The sequence below is a fragment of the Cherax quadricarinatus genome, chromosome 96 (genome assembly GCF_038502225.1).
Source record: "Cherax quadricarinatus isolate ZL_2023a chromosome 96, ASM3850222v1, whole genome shotgun sequence".
NCBI lineage: Eukaryota > Metazoa > Arthropoda > Malacostraca > Decapoda > Parastacidae > Cherax > Cherax quadricarinatus.
This window is the reverse complement of record NC_091387.1, coordinates 2594196-2616102: the sequence shown is the minus strand read 5'-3', so window position 1 is coordinate 2616102 and position 21907 is coordinate 2594196. Positions and strand designations below refer to the sequence as shown.

General features: G+C 41.4%; 1 protein-coding gene across 20 annotated transcripts in view; it reads right to left on the bottom strand.

Annotated features, from left to right (window-relative positions):
- Positions 1 to 21907, bottom strand: part of Cadps (calcium-dependent secretion activator 1) — a 445541-nt gene that overhangs the window by 125596 nt on the left and 298038 nt on the right. For 16 of the 20 annotated variants that reach the window (XM_070104970.1, XM_070104977.1, XM_070104972.1 and 13 more), the window contains 2 exons: positions 20845 to 20865; positions 9316 to 9330 (listed from right to left, as the gene is read on the bottom strand). The exons of 1 other annotated variant lie outside the window; for it this stretch is intronic. In XM_070104970.1, the coding sequence (XP_069961071.1) occupies positions 9316 to 9330; positions 20845 to 20865 (36 nt within the window). The remainder of the gene's footprint in view (positions 1 to 9315; positions 9331 to 20844; positions 20866 to 21907) is intronic. 3 more of the 20 variants (XM_070104973.1, XM_070104982.1, XM_070104980.1) reach the window with 1 other exon arrangement.

Genomic DNA, 21907 nt, shown 5'->3' with positions numbered 1-21907 from the left:
GTACAACTGTCTCTCTCTCACTTTAACATTCGGGTCCCCGTATATTTCCAATGTACACAAGCTGCTAGTCATTTTGAGTCATTGTATACACTCTTATATTTGAAAATTCAATCTTGACAAGAGTACCACAGTGTCCCATGGCCTGGTAGGCAACGCTCTTGCCTCGCACAGTGTGTATCTGTGGTTCAATCCCCAGCAAGGGTGAAAACATTGGGTGTGTTTCCTTACACCTACTGTCCCTGTTTACCCAGCAAGTAGGTACCTGGGTGTTAGTCGACTGGTGTGGGCTGCATCCTGGGGAACAAGATTAAGGACCCCAGTGGAAATAAGACAGTCCCTCGATGATGCACTGCCTTTCTTGGGCTATCCTGGGTAGCTAACTCTCCAGGGTTAAAAATGCAAACAAAATCTGATCTTAACATGACAAAAGCTGCTCTAATATGTTTTTCATAATACACTGTTACTAACATACAACATGAATTTGCTATGCTCCTTTATCTACCTACACCCTTATCTGAATATCCTGCAGTCATGACATTGTAAATATTTACTCTCTCACCAAGTTCAAAACTCTCTATACAATCCTTTAATACCACCAGAATCTCTCTCCTCTATACTCCTCTCCTCGCTGTATAACCCTTGTGGTTTAGAGCTTCTTTCTGATTATAATAATAATACACTCCTATCCTAGGTAAATGAATACAATTAAAATCTACTTCTCACATCCCAGCTTAATTCTAATCTACATAATTCTTGAATATGGACACTTAATACTCCCTCCTTTCCTTTCCTTCTATTGTTGGTCATTTAATATTACCGCTATTCTTTCTGTAGCTCTCATTCTCTCAGATATGCTTGATTTAATCCAATTTACTACACCTCAATCAAATTCTCCCAACCATTTTAGCTGCGTTTTGGTAAGTCTTAGGACATCCAAACCACAGAACAGGTGGGGTTTGAACCCATGGAAAGTGGGTCCTAAAACTCCAGACCAGTGCGTAAGCCACTCGGCCGTGGGTTCAATCCAACATGTTCTGTGGTTTGTTTGCAATCGCATTATTATGATTTCACGAGTCATGATGGGATATCCAGCTTCTTTCAGTTCATAACATTAATAATCAATGACGGTATTTCTTATTTGTGCTACATCCATATACATTCAAACATTCCATCTTTAATATTTCCTTCGTTTTCTCTAAGTATCGTAAATGATACAGCAGAAGGGGTTGCCAGCCCTGCCTCCTGGTATTTCCATCACTCTCCATGACAATGATACAGCAGAAGGGGTTACCAGCCCTGCCTCCTAGTATTTCCATCACTCTCCATGACAATGATACAGCAGAAGGGGTTACCAGCCCTGCCTCCTGGTATTTCCATCACTCTCCATGACAATGATACAGCAGAAGGGGTTACCAGCCCTGCCTCCTGGTATTTCCATCACTCTCCATGACAATGATACAGCAGAAGGGGTTACCAGCCCTGCCTCCTGGTATTTCCATCACTCTCCATGACAATGATACAGCAGAAGGGGTTACCAGCCCTGCCTCCTGGTATTTCCATCACTCTCCATGACAATGATACAGCAGAAGGGGTTACCAGCCCTGCCTCCTGGTATTTCCATCACTCTCCATGACAATGATACAGCAGAAGGGGTTACCAGCCCTGCCTCCTGGTATTTCCATCACTCTCCATGACAATGATACAGCAGAAGGGGTTACCAGCCCTGCCTCCTGGTATTTCCATCACTCTCCATGACAATGATACAGCAGAAGGGGTTACCAGCCCTGCCTCCTGGTATTTCTATCACCCTCCATGACAATGATACAGCAGAAGGGGTTACCAGCCCTGCCTCCTGGTATTTCCATCACTCTCCATGACAATGATACAGCAGAAGGGGTTACCAGCCCTGCCTCCTGGTATTTCTATCACCCTCCATGACAATGATACAGCAGAAAAGGTTACTAACCCTGCCTCCTGGTATTTCCATCACCCTCCATAACATGCATCGCTTAATGAGGAAGATTTCCAACCCACTTTTCCATGGAATTTGAAAGTAGATATTACAGGTATATTAAAAAATACCAAAGGTAAAAATTGATAAACGTGTATACAAACATTCACATTCAAATACACATAGTATATATATATATATTTTTAACAAGTCGGCTGTCTCCCACTGAGGCAGGGTGACCCAAAAAGAAAGAAAATCCCCAAAAAGAAAATACTTTCATCATCATTCAACACTTTCACCACACTCACACATAATCACTGTTTTTGCAGAGGTGCTCAGAACACAACAGTTTAGAAGTATATATGTATAAAGATACACAACACATTGGCCATTTCCCACTGAGGTAGGGTGATCCAAAACAGAAGAAACTCTTTCATCAACACTCACTCCATCACTGTCTTACCAGAGGCATGCCGACACAACAGTTCAAAAACTGCAACATATCTCCGCCCCTCCTTCAGAGTGAAGTGTACATTGGATGAAAGTTCAACAGTGGTTTTGCCAGATATACTAGACATCTTACAAATTTATGACAAACAAATTATGTTCTACAAACTTTCTCAAGGAATCTAGAGTCTCAAAGAATCTTACTTAAGAAGAAATCTAACCACTGGTAAGAGCAGGAACTGATTGTACACATAACTGGGCTCTTTTAAATCGTAGGAATAATTTGAGCTTATGCTTGTCACATGCACCATCTGCCAAGTGCTAGATTGACACCTGCAGTAACAAGACACAGTAGCTCTACTAGGATTTCAGTTGGGGGCTTAAGCCAGGATTGCAAGGTGGGGAGCTTAAGCTAGGATTGCAATGTGGGGAGCTTAAGCTGGGATTGCAATGTGGGGAGCTTAAGCTAGGATTGCAATGTGGGGAGCTTAAGCTAGGATTGCAATGTGGGGAGCTTAAGCTAGGATTGCAATGTGGGGAGCTTAAGCCAGGATTGCAAGGTGGGGAGCTTAAGCTAGGATTGCAATGTGGGGAGCTTAAGCCAGGATTGCAATGTGGGGAGCTTAAGCCAGGATTGCAATGTGGGGAGCTTAAGCCAGGATTGCAATGTGGGGAGTTTAAGCCAGGATTGCAAGGTGGGGAGCTTAAGCTAGGATTGCAATGTGGGGAGCTTAAGCCAGGATTGCAATGTGGGGAGCTTAAGCTAGGATTGCAATGTAGGGAGCTTAAGCTAGGATTTCAATCTGGGAGCTTAAAAATTATAAGATACTGAAAAAATAAAAAAAACATGTGTATGCAAAATTTCTTTAATTATCATGTTTTTGTATTCATTGGTCAATATAATACAGTGAAAATTAACCATAATTTAAAAAAAGTATTTGCTTCTGGGGAGCTTCAGCCCCCTTACTGCCCCCCCAGGGCTGTGCATCGACAAGACAATATAAAGCTCACTGATGAGTAAGGCATTATCTCTGTACTATGGTTCTTCATACCTGCTTACAGACTGCTAACTTTTTAATAACTAACTCATTTATACAATCATCATACACTTATTTTTACCTTCCTGAGTTAGACTAGGTTAAGTAAGGTTTGTCAGGAAACAGGGCAAGTGTTTCCTGACGTGGGTCTTGTCATATGATGACCCACAGCTGGAGTTTTTGGTCATCTGACCTAGGCCTTCCACTGGCTTGCCCCTTCACCCCCTTTTTAATACTTCTTATCTCATTTTTTCCTTTCCAATTTGACTGGGAAAATAGGTTAGATTTCCACCCATAGCCATTGTGTCACAAATTTATTTTTTATTTATTAACACATTGGCTATTTCCCACCAAGGCAGGGTGGCCCAAAAAAGAAAAGCATCCATCATCATTCACTCCATCACTGTCTTGCCAGAGGCATGCCTACACTACAGTTATAAAGCTGCAACATTAACACCCCTCCTTCAAAATGCAGGCATTGTACTTCCCATCTCCAAGACTCAAGTCTGGCCTGCCGGTTTCTCTGAATCCCTTCATAAATTGTAGTCACAGAAGGTGACTACAAATGGCCTGTTGCCTCCTTTGTGTATTTAAACACTGTACTTCAAAGAAACGCAATTTTGATGTTAGGTTCTTTGAATGTGTATTGATGCAGTATTAAGAAACAAATAATTGTTAATAAAGACTCTCCTCACTTAGCAACGTACTCATTTACTGATGACTCGGATTTACGACGGGCTCTCTGATCAGTATGCATACCTAAATAATGTATATTAGAGCTGATTTCCTCTATTCTGTTTATTACAATATACAGTACACTACTGTATGAACATTTAAAAATATACCAGAAATGTTATAAATGGTACAAAGGTGACATTAAAACATTATCAAAGATGGTTGACACAAACCCACTACCATTTTATTATGCTCCTCACTTAGCAATGAATTCGTTTACCAACAAGGTCTTAGGAACGGAACTCCATCGTTAAGTGAGGAGAGGCTGTATTGTGAATGGAAGGATGATGTGTGTTCTGAGTGTCTTTAAGTATATAAACTTACAGTATTTTATCAAACTGTGTGGAGGCAAGCGATTTTATTGAACTGAATGCAACGTACTAGTAATCAAGGAAATAAATATGAAAGGCACTTTTAAAATTGTACCATTACCTGGAGTTTACCTGGAGAGAGTTCCGGGGGTCAACGCCCCCGCGGCCCGATCTGTGACCAGGCCTCCTGGTGGATCAGCGCCTGATCAACCAGGCTGTTGCTGCTGGCTGCACGCAAACCAACGTACGAGCCACAGCCCGGCTGATCAGGAACTGACTTTAGGTGCTTGTCCAGTGCCAGCTTGAAGACTGCCAGGGGTCTGTTGGTAATCCCCCTTATGTGTGCTGGGAGGCAGTTGAACAGTCTCGGGCCCCTGACACTTATTGTATGGTCTCTTAACGTGCTAGTGACACCCCTGCTTTTCATTGGGGGGATGGTGCATCGTCTGCCAAGTCTTTTGCTTTCGTAGTGAGTGATTTTCTTGTGCAAGTTCGGTACTAGTCCCTCTAGGATTTTCCAGGTGTATATAATCATGTATCTCTCCCTCCTGCATTCCAGGGAATACAGGTTTAGAAACCTCAAGCGCTCCCAGTAATTGAGGTGTTTTATCTCCGTTATGCGCGCCGTGAAAGTTCTCTGTACATTTTCTAGGTCGGCAATTTCACCTGCCTTGAAAGGTGCTGTTAGAGTGCAGCAATATTCCAGCCTAGATAGAACAAGTGACCTGAAGAGTGTCATCATGGGCTTGGCCTCCCTAGTTTTGAAGGTTCTCATTATCCATCCTGTCATTTTTCTAGCAGATGCGATTGATACAATGTTATGGTCCTTGAAGGTGAGATCCTCCGACATAATCACTCCCAGGTCTTTGACGTTGGTGTTTCGCTCTATTTTGTGGCCAGAATTTGTTTTGTACTCTGATGAAGATTTAATTTCCTCATGTTTACCATATCTGAGTAATTGAAATTTCTCATCGTTGAACTTCATATTGTTTTCTGCAGCCCACTGAAAGATTTGGTTGATGTCCGCCTGGAGCCTTGCAGTGTCTGCAATGGAAGACACTGTCATGCAGATTCGGGTGTCATCTGCAAAGGAAGACACGGTGCTGTGGCTGACATCCTTGTCTATGTCGGATATGAGGATGAGGAACAAGATGGGAGCTAGTACTGTGCCTTGTGGAGCAGAGCTTTTCACCGTAGCTGCCTCGGACTTTACTCTGTTGACGACTACTCTCTGTGTTCTGTTAGTGAGGAAATTATAGATCCATCGACCGACTTTTCCTGTTATTCCTTTAGCGCGCATTTTGTGCGCTATTACGCCATGGTCACACTTGTCGAAGGCTTTTGCAAAGTCTGTATATATTACATCTGCATTCTTTTTGTCTTCTAGTGCATTTAGGACCTTGTTGTAGTGATCCAGTAGTTGAGACAGACAGGAGCGACCTGTTCTAAACCCATGTTGCCCTGGGTTGTGTAAATGATGGGTTTCTAGATGGGTGGTGATCTTGCTTCTTAGGACCCTTTCAAAGATTTTTATGATATGGGATGTTCATTACTTACTTTCCTAATGTACACATGACTGTAGTTAACTTCATTAGAAATCCTACTTAACAGTATACATGTATGTCTAAATCTTAACCCTTTCAGGGTCACCAGGCCCTCTCCGAGACTTATTCTAAAGGTCGCCAAATTTAAAAAAAAAAATTATTTTTTTCTTATGCGATTTTGCCCACTTTGAGCCCTATTTTTGGCCAATTCCAGCGTACTAGTCAACAAAAACCATAACAATTTCACTAGAACTCCATTTTTTCTATCGAATTAGTACAAGAAACCACCCATTTACTGATTTCAACTATCCAATAAAGTGGTCAGAATTTAGCAATTTTGCCAATTTCACACAAATTTCAAAAGATGCCAATTTCCGAATAGGGTCCAGAATAAACAAGAAAGACATTCCTGGCACTAAAATAACAAGTTCTCTGTTTGTTAGTCACATCCCCAGGCCCCTCTTATATTTCTTTGGCTTTCCACTTTGAATTTTTATTCTTACAAAAAATAGAAGATTTACTGTTATGCAGACTATTGCATTAGTGTAGAAATGGTATAAATAACATCAGCGCACTTGTGAAAGAATATTAGACTCACCAGTTGACGTGTATTGGACGCTTGGCATGATTTGTTTACTCTTAAACTTTGGTAAAAATCGAACATTTCTGCTACTTTGAGCTCAATTTCAAGGTACTTTTCATTGTAAAACCAGTCAAAATCATCTCAATTTCTGTAATATGTCTTCCATTCTATAAAATGAGACCAGGAAAACTGGAATACAACAATAAATACCATACGAAAATACAGTGCAAAGTCGCTGTTTTATTCCAAAAACACGGTCAAAGTTTTTTTTTCTCATTACGCACTGTGTGCTGCAGGATTTTTTTATACTGTGCACACTGACCACAAAGACCAAGTCTTTCATATGTAGGCCTACCAGCTTTCTCTCACTAGATTTGAGGGTGCTAGAATTTAGGCGTACTAGTACGTCAAAAACCCTGGTGCGTAAGCCATACTAGTACGTCCAAAACCCTGAAAGGGTTAAGTAATCTTTAAGCATTAGGATTAGCATGACTAAAATACATTACGTACTAGTGACTTTCTTTTGTTCCTACCAATATTATATTACTCATGAACTACATCATTTTGTGCTGCAAAGAAATAAAAATTTCAATTTTGTTAAACTGGATAGCTTGGCTTATATTTTGGACTCATGAAATTGTAATAACATGATTGTAAACAACTCACAGAACAAGTAGGGTTTAAACCCACGACCTGGAGTTTTACGATGCACCATGGGTTCAAATCTCACTCATTCCGTGGCTTATATTTTGAATGTGAGAAGCATGGTGCCAGCACTCTGAGAGATTAGTGACAATGCTGCAACTTAGTGAGTCAGTGATCTGGGATGCAAGTGAATGAAAAAACTAAGGAAATATTGTTAGGTAAGACACATATGCAACAGTTAGGTATCTTTATTTTGAAACGTTTCGCCTACACAGTAGGCTTCTTCAGTCGAGTACAGAAAAGTTGATAGAAGCAGAAGATACTTGAAGACGATGTAATCAGTCCATCACCCTTAAAGTTTTGAGGTGGTCAGTCCCTCAGTCTGGAGAAGAGCATTGTTCCATAGAATGAAACAATATCGTTTCAGACTATGGAACAATGCTCTTCTCCAGACTGAGGGACTGACCACCTCAAAACTTTAAGGGTGATGGACTGATTACATCGTCTTCAAGTATCTTCTGCTTCTATCAACTTTTCTGTACTCGACTGAAGAAGCCTACTGTGTAGGCGAAACGTTTCAAAATAAAGATACCTAACTGTTGCATATGTGTCTTACCTAACAACCTGTCGGTATTTTATACCATTTTAATGTTCAATAAGGAAATATTGATGGAGAAATACACAAATAACCCACATATAGGAGAGAGGAGCTTATGACAACGTTTTGATCTGGCTTGGACTGGTGTGACCTTCTAAATGATCCAAGTCAGACTGAAACATCATGGTCAGATCCTCTCTCTTTCCTATGTGCAGGTTATTTGTTTAGTGTTCCATTCACAGTATTGTACCTTTTTGTTCTTGATGGAGAAAATCCAAGTCAATTTTTTTGTATTTAAAAACTGATTTTATTTATGAAACAAAGAGACATGTGACTCAGTGATACAACAGCTGTTAGCTCACCTTTCTTCTTACTGTATGCAGTTTTATTGTATGCATTTTTATTGTATACATTTTTACTGTATGCAGTTTTTATTGTATGCATTTTTATTGTATACATTTTTACTGTATGCAGTTTTTATTGTATGCATTTTTATTGTATACATTTTTACTGTATGCAGTTTTTATCGTATGCATTTTTATTGTATGTATTTTTACCGTATGCATTTTTATTAAATGTATTTTTATTGTATTATTATACGAATCTTTGTTATTGTATGCATTTATATTGTATGCATTGTTATTATTGTATGCTCAAATTAACTGCATGTTTATGATAATTTAAATATTTCTCAAGGCCTAAAACTGTAAAAATTATAGAGGCATTTGGTATGGCAAACATGCTTTGAATTGCTTAGCTTTTTGTTGAGCAGGTGGATACAAGAGGCCTGAATGAGCCACATTAAAAAACAGTCAGCAAAATAGCTGAGTGGTCGAAACTCATAAGGCATGCAAAATCAAACTTGCATAGACAGAACACAAAAACTCAGATTTGCATGTCAATTTTTCCCAATATATTACATTTTGATTCTGGTGCACTAGCTGCCAATTATTGATTGAAACACACAAGTAATTAAATTTATATGTGGGATCATTCATAGAAATGTACAATAGAATGAACAGCTGAACTGTGCCAATGTCATGAACAAAAATATTACTGTATGGAATATTATGTACCAGCGTATATGTCATAAAAGAGTTTAATTGCTTGAAAGTAACTAGTCAAAGAGCATAGATTCCATTCGCATTACACACACGCATGCATGTGTAAACATGCACGCACACACATTCAAGAATCAATTGCCCGTATACACATCCAAGACCAAAGACAATTCTCGTATAAATAAAACTAATATATTTCACAAACACACTGCATTTGATTTTTTGAGGCTCTTGAAAATAACGTTAACTTTAAATAACAAAAATTACATTTGCAATATGCAAGGATTCTTAGAAATCTTATTTAATGATAAAATTTTAGCATATTGAAGTCATAGCGTGTGACTGAGAATGTCAACAGTTACCTTGTATTTTACACAAATAAAAATTAATGTCTCAGACATACCTTACAGTTTGAAGACTGGCATAGAAAAACACACAAACTTTCATCAGTTACGAGATTACTAAATAGAAATATGAGTATCAAATGCGTGAAAAGCATTCTGTGAAAAGCTTTAATAAATATACACACACAGAGAAAGGAAATATAAATGTTAGGCTAAAACATTAACAGAAGCACAACAAGTTTGCAAGATTAAAACAAGTTTTTTAAACCAAGTTTTTGAAAATACAAGTATCATGACAGAGGTGGTTTCTAAGAGGTGGAAATGTGGTTCAAGTTAGGCATAGCTGATAAGTTTTTAATTCACAAGTGGTATAAAGACATGCAGCACATGGCGACCTTAATGAGTACAGTGATTTATCTACGTGAGGATTCATCAAGCCTCGTGTAGATGAAGCCTACACGAGGATTCATCAAGCCTCGTGTAGATGGAATGTCACACAAATAAAGATCTCTGTTGTTCCTGCACACCTTTTTACCAGGTGAAAATGTGCAAATAATTGCAAGATTGTTTAATAATAAGAGGAATTACTCTATCTCACATATATAGAAGTTCTCACTATCTCATAATAAGATTTAAGTATGTGACTCCTGGGGCCCCTCACAAATAATTTCCTCCACCACTAGTCATTTCTATACACTAACATGATGACATAACCTAACAAATGACAGATATTGCTAATTTTGTGAAAACAGGTTTAGCAATTTGAACTGTCCAAACGTAGATCTAAGTTCACTCGCACAGTGCTCTGAATATAGATCCACGTTCGGAGCCCTACGCGAGTGAACGTAGATCTCCGTTCAGACAGTTTAAGGGTTAAAACAATGAAAGGTTGCACAGATAATCCGCACATAGCAGAGAGAAGTTTACGACAACATTCTGGTCCAAGTTGGACCAAAACATCATTGTAAGCTCCTCTCTCCTATGTGTGGATTACTTGTGTATAATAAAAGATTGAAATTGCTTGAGAAAAAGCTTAAAAACACAATATGCAGAAATTAAAAGGATAAAAGCAATGTTTTGCCTCAAATATATAAAAACATCAAAAATAGTGAAGTTGGAGAGAAGGGTAAAAAAGATGAGAAAAAAGGAACAATGGAAATACATTGTGCAGATAAAATGCTGAATAGAAAACTGTATGGCTGACCACCAAGCTATACTGCATTACCAATATTTAATTTATAAAACTTAAACACACATATAGCAGCACTTCTATAAAAGACCGATATCAACTAGTTGACTGAATAGCAATCATATGTTAATATATACTGTATTTAGAATTATTTATGATTTTCCAGACTCATGCTGACTTTTACCCACATTCTGTGGATGATGATAAAGCCACCATTAACCTTGGCTTTAACTGGCTTTAATGGATGAAAAACAATTTCATCCCGACTTTTTTTTTCATATACAATATACAGTTAATACACATACTAATTTATATTTAATTTATCTCTTAACCAAAGAACTGTCATTAAATATATTAAATAGTTATTGCTAACTGCTTTAGTTAAGTCATCCTATTTTAGTTTGTAATAAAGAGGTTCGATCAGTCATAGGCCTAACCTCCATAAAAAATATTATCAATTTTTTTTCAGTTCAACACCAATAAGGTCTTACTTTATAAATGACACAGCCAAAGTTTTAAAAAATGAACACTAAATCAAAATATAATGTGTTGTAAAAGTATATGGTAAGCAAGGCCCTTCAATGGCTCTTTAAATCCTGCATGCAAATGTTGCACAAATGTCTCATTTATCACAGTATCCTAAGTCATTTATTCAGACCTTGCATGCAAAGTTTTGTATAAATAATAAATAATAATGTCATCCATTTCATCCTCATTTTTTAATTACTGATCACCGATAGGCAAGAAATTTCATAACAAAGAACCTTATTCTTTTACCTGTGAATCCTTTAACCCTTAAACGGTCCAAACGTATATATATGTTCACGGGCGTAGCGCCCCAAACGTATATATGTTTTCTTTGTCATTCATTCAACATTGCCACAATAAGCCTGAGTCACCTAGACATGAGAGAATGGGTGTGCGCACTCACTATGTGCCACATTAAAATAATTGGGGATGCCTGGGCACAATATGCTCTTTTTTCCTTTTAAAAGAAAAGATTTTTTTTCCTCAAAAAATTTGGGGTGCTACGCGAGTGAACGTATATATACGTTTGAACCGTTTAAGGGTTAAACAAAATTCCTCGTACAATTTTTTTTGTAAATCTTGGAATGTGGGATTTGGAATTAATATAATATACAATACTCAAAGCTTTACATCATGTAATTAACATGATAAACACCACAAATGAGTCTCAAAAAGCAAAAATTATGTTTGAAGATGCAGCAGAGAGAATTGCTGGTAGTAGCAACTACACTTTACTGAGTGCCCAAATTCACCTTATTACAATTCATTTTAACTATAGAAATATTCTTTTCTTTCATTTTATTTATATTACAGTATTTACATTAATTGGATGATTATTATTATATTCATGGCAAGCACTAAACCCTTGTGGGACATTCAGAAGCAGGGCTGGATTAAAGAATGGGTTTTAGGGGCTGCAGCCCAGGGGCCACTGTCAGCTGGAGGGCCTCCAGAGATATTCTCAACAACTTACAAGGCCCCTGTAGCCCAGAGGCCTCACAATACCTGTAGCCCAGAGGCCTCACAACACCTGTAGCCCAGGGGCCTCACAACACCTGTAGCCCAGGGGCCTCACAACACCTGTAGCCCAGAGGCCTCACAACACCTATAGCCCAGGGGCCTCACAGTACTTGTAACCCAGGGGCCTCACAACACCTGTAGCCCAGGGGCCTCACAACACCTGTAGCCCAGGGGCCTCACAGTACTTGTAGCCCAGGGGCCTCACAACACCTGTAACCCAGGGGCCTCACAACACCTGTAGCCCAGGGGCCTCACAGTACTTGTAGCCCAGGGGCCTCACAACACCTGTAACCCAGGGGCCTCATGACACCTGTAGCCCAGGGGCCTCACAGTACTTGTAACCCAGGGGCCTCACAACACCTGTAACCCAGGGGCCTCACGACACCTGTAGCCCAGGGGCCTACAAAATCTTAATCCACCTGTGTTCAGCAGAGTTCATTATTTATTTGATTATTATTAATGCTATAATTATTTTCTCTAAATTTTCTTGTTAAAGCAAGAACAGTCTTGCACCAAGGTAGGTTGACTGATAAAAGGAAACATTCACAAATATTCATTCAATAGCTGTCTTGCCAGAAGTGTGCCTTCCAACTGTAACATTCCTACACCTTCAGAGTGCAGGGACTGAGCTTCCCACCTCCAGGATTCATGTCCAGCTAATCAGATTTTCTAAATTCCCATCATAAATGACATCCTACTCCCACTTAACAGCATCTCCAATCCCTGAAATAATTTATTTCCACTTGCTCCATTCTAACACATTCACACATGTATGCATACTGCTCAAGCCTCTGCTACGTAAAACCTCCTTCACCCCTTCCCTCTAACTCATCCAGGGAGCACCCCAACCTCTCCTTCCTTCCATCCTGGATTTCTACATCCTCTTGATCATCCTAACGTGCTCCATCCTTTATGGCTGCCCAAACCACTTCAACACCTCCTACACCCTCTGAAAAAAATAGTTTTTACAACTTCTATGTCATCTAATGTAAAAAAATTTTTGTTATTAACACATCGGCTGTTTCCCACCAAGGTAGAATGACCCAGAAAAGAAAAAGCACTTTCATCATCATTCACTCCATCACTGCCTTGCCAGAGGCATGCCTAAACTACAGTTATAAAACTGCAACATATCAACCACCTCTTCTTCAGAGCACTTTACTTTACACCTCCAGGACTCAAGTCAAGCTATAAACTTAAATTAGGCTTATTATTATTATTATAATCAAAAAGAAGCGCTAAGCCACAAGGGCTATACAGCGCTGCAGGGTAGGGAAGGAAGCAAGGGAATTGGATGGCCGGAGGGAGGGGGGATGATCAGCAGGTTACAGAAAACAGCGGGGCAGGGGATAGTACGGGGGTAGAGGGTAGCAAGAGATACAAGTAGAAAGGGCTGAAAGTATCAGAATTTGTGAAGTCAGTCAGTCGTTGTCAAAAAGTCAATAAGAGAGTCCGGATGAAAGGTGGGTCCATCAGCGAGAAGGGAAGGTAAAGAGAGAGCAGCGGGGCGAAGACGACGACAGAGGTAAATTCTGCGTGCTCGTTGATAAAGTGGGCAGTCCAACAGAATGTGGCTGACTGATAATGGAGCTTGGCAATTCTCACAGAGAGGAGCAAGACGCCTCTCCATGAGATATCCATGAGTAAGACGAGTATGGCCAATGCGAAGACGGGAGAGAGTAGTCTCCCAACCTCGACACTGGTGATAAGAAGACGGCCAGTAACCTATACTCGGTTTAATAGACTGAAGTTTGTTGCCGAGCATAGTAGACCAACGTTGTTGCCAACGGGTGTGAAGGTGGGAAGATATTACAGCAAAATAGTCCGTACATGGAATACCTCTGTAAGAAACTGGTAGGTCATGTACTGCTGACCGCGCAGCAGTGTCTGCCTGTTCATTGCCCTGTACGTCAACATGACCAGGGACCCAACAAAAAACAATATCTTTATGCTTAGTAAAGATGCGGCGTAGCCAAAGTTGGATACGGAGGACTAAGGGGTGAGGTGTATCAAATTTTTGTATAGCCTGTAAAGCACTAAGGGAGTCTGAGACAACCACAAATGATGACACAGGCATAGATGCAATACGGATAAGTGCTGTAAGGATGGCATATAATTCAGCAGTAAAAATACTAGCTGAAGATAGTAAATGCCCTTGTACGACGCTGTCCGGAAACACTGCTGCGAATCCTACGCCGTCAGAAGACTTAGAGCCATCTGTGTACACAGCAATGGCATGAGAATGAGAGTGAAAGTGGTCAAGAAAAAGAGAGCGGGAAGCGACCGTAGACAGTTGGGCTTTCGAGCAAGGGAGGGAGAAAGAACAGACTCGAACAGCTGGGACCTCCCAGGGGGGTAGGGAAAAGTGAGATGCTACATGTACATAGAAAGGTGGTAGTTGAAGAGAAGACAAGAGCGAATGAAGGCGAAGAGAGAAGGGACGGAGTAAGCAGGGGCGGCGAACAAATAAAGAATGTCTACTAATATCAGTGACCATTCTATAAATGGAAGGATTGCGGAGATCATGAGAGCGTACATAGTAGCGCAGGCAATGGGCATCACGGCGATCGGATAAGGATGGAACGTTCGCTTCTGCATAGAGGCTTTCGACAGGGGAAGAGCGAAAAGCACCAAGGCATAAACGTAATCCTTGGTGATGAATGGGGTTAAGGCTAGAGAGAGTAGCAGGAGATGCCGCTGAATAGATCTGGTCACCATAATCAAGTTTCGATAAAATAAGGGTGGAATGTAGGTGAAGGAGGGTTCGACGATCAGCTCCCCACGAAAGATGAGCAAGGGTTTTAAGAAGGTTCAGCCGGCTGTGACAAGTTGCCTTCAGAGAGGTAATGTGAGGTTTCCAGGATAACCTACGATCAAAGAGGAGGCCCAGAAACTTGACTGTATCACGTTCAGGGATACGTGAGCCATAGAGGTACAAAGGATGATCAGAGATGACAGAGCGTCTAGTGAAAGTGATTTGGTGGGTTTTAGTGCTGGAAAATTTAAACCCATGTGTGGTGGCCCAATTGGAAACACGGTCGACTGCATGCTGGAGAGAAACTGTAAGGAGGTGACAGTCAGCGCCTGCACAGGCAATAGCGAAGTCATCAACATAGAGTGATGACCAAATATTTGATGGAAGACTAGAGGCCAAATCATTAATAGCAAGGAGAAAAAGTGTTGTGCTCAGAACACATCCCTGGGGGACACCTTCAGCTTGGACAAAGTCCGGGGAGAGCACATTATTAACCCGAACACGGAAATGCCTGTCAGTTAAAAAGTTCTTAAGGAAGGATGGTAGATTGCCTCGAAGGCCTAAGGAGTGGGCTTGGGCTAAAATATTATACCTCCAAGTTGTGTCATATGCCTTCTCAAGGTCAAAAAATATGGCAATAACTGAGTGGTTATTCGCAAAGGCATTACGAACATACGTATCCAAGCGCAGTAAGGGGTCTATGGTAGAACGTCCCTTACGAAAGCCATATTGACGAGTGGAGAGACTGTTGTGTGTCTCTAAATACCACACTAAACGTCTATTTACTAGACGTTCCATTACTTTGCAAACTGCACTGGTAAGAGCAATGGGACGATAGTGGGAGGTTTCATGTCCCGTAGTGCCTGGTTTGCGGAAAGGGAGAACAATGGCGGATTTCCACAGCTGTGGAAGAACTCCTTGTGACCAAATAAGATTGTAAAGGTGTAATAGGACTGCAAGGGCTGACTGATGTAAATGTTGTAGCATACGAATATGAATGTCGTCGGGCCCAGCTGCCGATGATCGACAAGCTGAGAGTGTTGCCTCCAGTTCTTGAAGTGTAAAAGGCACATTATACTGTTCTTCTCTGAGAGAAGAAAAGTCCAAGGGTGCTAACTCTCTGGCAGACTTTGAGGAAAGAAATGAGGGGCATAGATGGAGTCCCTGAGAAATACGGACCAGATGATTGCCAATTTCATTGGCAACATCTAGTGGGTTTGCTATATCAACACCGGCAACCCGCAGAACAGGAGCCGGGTCAGGAGAATATTTACCACTCAGTTTTCGTACTTTTTTCCAGACTGCACTCATAGAGGAAGCAGAGGTGATGGTGGAGACATAATCTCGCCAGCAAGTGCGTTTAGCGTCACGGATGACATGGCGAGCGATCGCACGCTTCTGTTTAAAATCAAGGAGTCGCTCTGTGGTTCTATTGTACCGGTACCTGCCCCATGCAGCGCGTTTCAAACGTACTGCACGAGCACAAGCAGGAGACCACCAAGGCACGCATTTCTGAGAATGCCTGCCCGAAGTTTGGGGTATAGAATGAGAAGCTGCGGTGAAAACGGAGGACGAGAAGAGGTGTAAAAGCTCATCGATGGAGGACGAAGAAGGAACCTCTTTAAAAACAGTCAGGTGTGAGTAAAGGTTCCAATTTGCCCGATTAAATTGCCAGCGTGGGGTGCGAAGAGGTGGCGAATATGAAGGGGAAGTAAGAATGATTGGGAAATGATCACTGTCATGTAAGTCCGGGAGAACAGACCAAGTAAAGTCTAATGCGGCGGAGGAAGAGCAAACTGAGAGATCGATGCAAGAGAGAGTATGAGTCCGAGGATCAAAATGGGTGTGAGTACCTGTATTTAAAACATGGAGGGGGTGGGTGGCAAGAAAAGCCTCTAACTGAATTCCACGGGAATCACAGTGAGACCCTCCCCAGAGGAAATGGTGGGCATTAAAATCACCAAGTAACAGAATCGGTGGCGGTAATGACGAAACAAGGAAGGCAAAATCCGGAATAGATAATGCCCGAGAAGGAGAGAGATATAAAGAACAGAGCGTATACCACCTATGTAAGTGGATACGGGCTGCTGTGTAATGCAGCGAAGTATGAACAAATAGCTGATGGTACGGAATATCAGTGCGGAGAAGAAGGGCACTTTCATTAAAGGTCCCATCAGGAAAAGGATCTGAAGAATACAATAAATTATAGCCTGAGATGTGAGAAATAACAGCAGAGTGTAATTTTGGTTCCTGTAAGCAAACACCAACAGGGGCAAACTGGGAGAGTAACATCTGAAGCTCACCCCGATTACCCCTGAGGCCGCGTATATTCCACTGTAAAAAGGCCATGATTGGCAATGATAAAGATACTTGAAATCCGCAGGTAAGGGTTCCTACGGACTAGAAGGGTTAGAAAAGTCCACATGCGGAGGCAGTGGAAAATGTTCAAGCAGCGAAGGAACGGTGCGCTGTGAAGAAAGGAGTTGCGCAGATGGAGCAGAGGAGAGAGGAAGAGCGGAAGGTGGATCAGTGTCCATTGATGGTTTGGTCTCTGCAATATATTCAGAGATTGCTTCAAGTGTTTCGGAATTCAGAGATGTCGTATGGGAGACAATATTGGGAATGGTAGGGGGAGGATGAGTAAAGATTGGAACTGTATTGGACTGTACCAAGGTAGGGGGGGGCGAAAGGGTGGAGGGAACTGGAGAAGCGTGGCAGGGGACAGAAGAGACAGGAACCTGGGAGGTGGCAGAAGAGGAAGAAACTTGGGAGGGAACAGGGGAGGAAGGTACATTACGAGGAGGAGGGTGAACCTCTGCACTTGTAACTGAGCCAGTGAGAGGGGAAGAACTAGGGACAGAGACAGGGAGGGTAAAATGAGGAGGTGGAAGATGGGTAGGAGGTGTTACCGGACCTTTTTTTGACTTTTGAGAAGTAGAGGGACGATTGGGAAGAGGTGTCGTACGAGGTCTCGTCGACACTGAGGCTTGTAAGAGAGAACTCGAAGAAGCGAGATTAGACTGAGGCGTTGAAGTAGGGACGTCTGAGCCGAGGACAGCAAAAGGATTAGATACAGGAGTGATTATGGGAGAGGTAACCACAGAGGTGGGTGTAGAAGATGGGATACCAGAAGTGGGGGGACGTTTTGAAACACGGGAATAAGAAACACGTGGGAGTCTCCCTTGGAGGCGGAGATGAGAAACTGCCATGGCATAAGGGAGACCTTCTGTCTCTTTGAGGTAACGGATTTCCCGCTCGTTTAAATAGACCTGACAACGGCGAGAGTACGAAGGGTGAGCCTCATGACAGTTAAGGCAAGAGGGAGATCGATTGCAAGACGTATTAGAATGGTCATCGGCACCACAGACTGGGCATTCGGCGATAGATCTGCAATATTTCGCTGGATGGCCAAATCGCCAGCAATTTCTACACTGTTGTGGTGTAGGGATCACCTTTCGAACTTGTAACCGATGTCCTGCTATATAAACGGAGGATGGGAGTTCTCGGCTGTCAAAAGTTAAACGAGCCACATTGCTAGGGTATCGTCTCCGCCCACGGGCAGGAAGAACGTAAGTGTCTACCTTGAGGATTGGGAGATCTTGGAGTTCCAGCTGTTCTAGAATGTCGGTGCCACATGTCTGGAAATTTTGTTGAACTATGGTATGGGGCAGAATAACGGTACCACTACAAGAATTGAGGGAATGATGTTTTTCAAGGGTGACAGGAACAGTATCTATATGGGTAAGACGAGAGAGCTCACGAGCCTGGGTAGCATTCTGTACGGTAATGATGCGCGTACCGCTCTTAAGAGCATGAAAAGAAATATCTTTACCAACATGGCGTAGGAGTGCCTTGCCAATACTATGGTCAGAAAGATAGGCAGTAGAGGAAGTTGGTCGTAAAGTGAAGAATTTAGTCCACTGTTCAGTCTGAAACTGAGCGTGGAAAGGTAGTGAAGGACGTGTCGATCGTTTCTGAGAAGAACGAGAAGGTGAAGGTGGAGAAGTATCATCAGCAGGTAATTGTCGTTGACGTTTAGGCGTGGGACCAGAGTTGGTCCGACGTGGAACGGGTCGGCGATTTGAAAATTGCCGCACCGTAGAGGGAGAGGCCGGAAGCATAGTCAGAGGAGAGCGAAGGTCTGATAAATCGAAGGAGTCAGTCGAGGCCTCAGTACCTGAAGCGGGTGAGGAAACAGCACCGGCAATAGGTACAGAGGCATGAGGAATGTCTGAAGAGTGGTCCAAAGACGAGGCGGGGTCAGAACGGGGTGCGGTATCAAGAAGGGGCCCGGGGGTACCAGGTTCATGGACTAGGGCTGCCATGGTTAGGTTACTTCTTTCTTTTTGTTTTTAAGAAAAAAAAAGAAAGAAGAAAAGAAAATAAAAATAAAAAAAAGAAAAAAAAGGGGGGACCGGGGAGGGATAGTTCCTAGGAGGGATGAAAGGGCCAGAAATCTCCCTCCGCGCCCAAGAGGACTCGACACCGCTAGTAGCGCAGATGCAGCATGGAACCCGTGCCATACCCTACCCTTCATGCCAGTAAACCAGCAATCTGGGATAGCAACCTCACATCTGCCGAGCTACCTCGGTGGACAAAAGAGAGGGCGGCCGGATATCCGCCACAAAGCATACCTCCTTCAGCCACCACCCCCGGAATCCGAAAGGTGGCTTCCAGAGCTACACCCGTCGCCCAAAAGACACCCAAAGCTACTCCAGGATACCGGAGAGGGATCGGGACATCCCTAGGCAATCCAGATTCCACGGCAAACTACGCCACCGCCAAGAAACCTCAACGGAATGGGATGGACCCCGGTGTCCTTTCTCCTACCTAGGAACTAGCGCGCCTGTGGGAGAAATCCCAAAGGACAAAAAGAGGAAGGGCAAAAGGGAGGAGTGGGGAGGAGGAGGAGGAAAGGAAAAAGGGGAGGATGGGGAGGATGGGATAGGGGAGGGGAGATTGGGGGGTAATTAGGTTCGGTCTGAGGAAGAAGACCGATAGGTCTAATTCCTCAGACCAAGAGCCTCTTCACCACGCCAAGGAGCCCCCCTTGAAGAGGAAATTAGGCTTAACTTTGCTCAAAATGCTCCGCATAACCATGGGCTTGCAACATGTGTTCCGGTATTGTCCATTTCTGCACAAACATCGTATCGCACTGAAATAAACTTGCATTTGTATAATTGTCCCCTTGGACCAATTCTGACTGCTTTTCATTCTCCAAGTTCTGTATTACCCTTATGGGTTTAGTGCTTCCCTCTAAATATATTAATAATGAAACTGGCACATTATTATTCATCATTATTTTTTATTTTTTATTATCACACTGGCCGATTTCCACCAAGGCAGGGTGGCCCGAAAAAAAAAAAAAAAAAAAAAAAAAAAAAAAAAAAAAAAAAAAAAAAAAAAAAAACTTTCACCATCATTCACTCCATCACTGTCTTGCCAGAAGGGTGCTTTACACTACAGTTTTTAAACTGCAACATTAACACCCCTCCTTACCTATGTCTGCTTGTGAGATGTTAACCAACTTTAGCCAAGAAATTATTTTACGGTGAAAAAAATAGAGAAATTAATAAGAAAACATACAAACTGGTAGGTTTAATTTCCATGGCATGTTGTTGAAAAAAGTAATGAATATATTTTTGTTCTAAATTTATAAAACTACACTGTACTTAGATATTTAATGTTAACAGTGAATATTTTTTCAGCATAGCAGCAGTCTCCCACCAAGGCAGGGTGACTCGAAAACGAAGAAAACTTTATAAAGCTTTTCTTCTTTTTACTTTTAGTAATTTGTACTGGAGGAGTTACTAGCCCCTTGCTCCTGGCATTTAAATCATCCCGGTCTGAATATATATATATAGTATATATAAAAATCTCTGAACAATCTTTTCAAGCATTCATCACATTTACAAAAAAAACTATTATTTGGGTTATTTACAATATAACCTCTCTTAATTCTTGGATGAGTTGATCTCCAAATAGTTGGGATATTAAAAATTATTGTCAGGTCATTTTAAGGTGCTTATGCTAATGGTCAAATGGATCTTACAAGCTGCTGGCTGACGTAGTGGAAAGAAACAACACTTTGCATACCTGGTGGTTAACTGTTGATTCCTAGAAGCATGAAAATTATGAAATCAGTGCACTATATGTTGTAGCTTGGACAAGAGCTATACAAGAGTTGAACACGAGAGAAAAACGCACATAGAGACAGAAACAGTGTGGTTGTCTGTATACTGAGGGACTCCCATATACCGCACCTATTTTTGGTATTTCATGTTTTCGCTGGCTTTCAACTTAGCCACTGTTCCATCCACCAGTGAACATCACCAATGAGTGGAACATAATGAACATGGCTCAATTTGAAGCCAATGAAAACATGGAACACCAAGAAGGTGCTGTACATATGGGGGCCCTCCTGAATTTTAACCCCCAAACTGAGGCATTCCTAAGCAAATACCTCCATTGGAGATCAAATTACACAGACAATGATTTCTGTTTTTGTCCTCGAGTGCATTTTTCTTCCCAGTAATTGATTTTTGTTACACTTAAAAGCACTAATAAGGGTTTCATTGTTAGGTCATTATTAACTGCTTATTCATTAAAGGTATGGTAACAATTTTCATAATAAGATTATTGTGTTATAAGAAAAAAGACATTTGATTTAAAGTAAAAGAAAATGCCTCAAAATGGTTTCTATATTCATTACAAATTTTTTCTACAAATTCTATTTATCACCAATAAGATACCAATAACTGTGTGATATGGTCTGTTAAAATTAATATTCTTGAAACTTAAAAATTAAGACTATCCGTGGGTGGCAACTGTATTTTTCATAATGCAAAATGCCCGAAGAAATAACAATTCCATTATCCCTAAATTTAAATATACCCTGACATCTGCACTCAGCCACATAGCCGGACCATAATTTATGGAACTTATACTGTCTCATTTAATGCATATTTTACTATATTAATATACCATTCTGAATGAAAACATAGTGGACAGGAACCAACTAAAACTCCTCTCTCCCTCTATCACATCATTGCCAAGGTATATCTGAAACACAACGTTGACATCTATGGCAATACAGAGACACTTATAGCTGTTATTAGCCAATGTTTCCCTCACTGTTGAGAGAAATGTAGCTTAATAA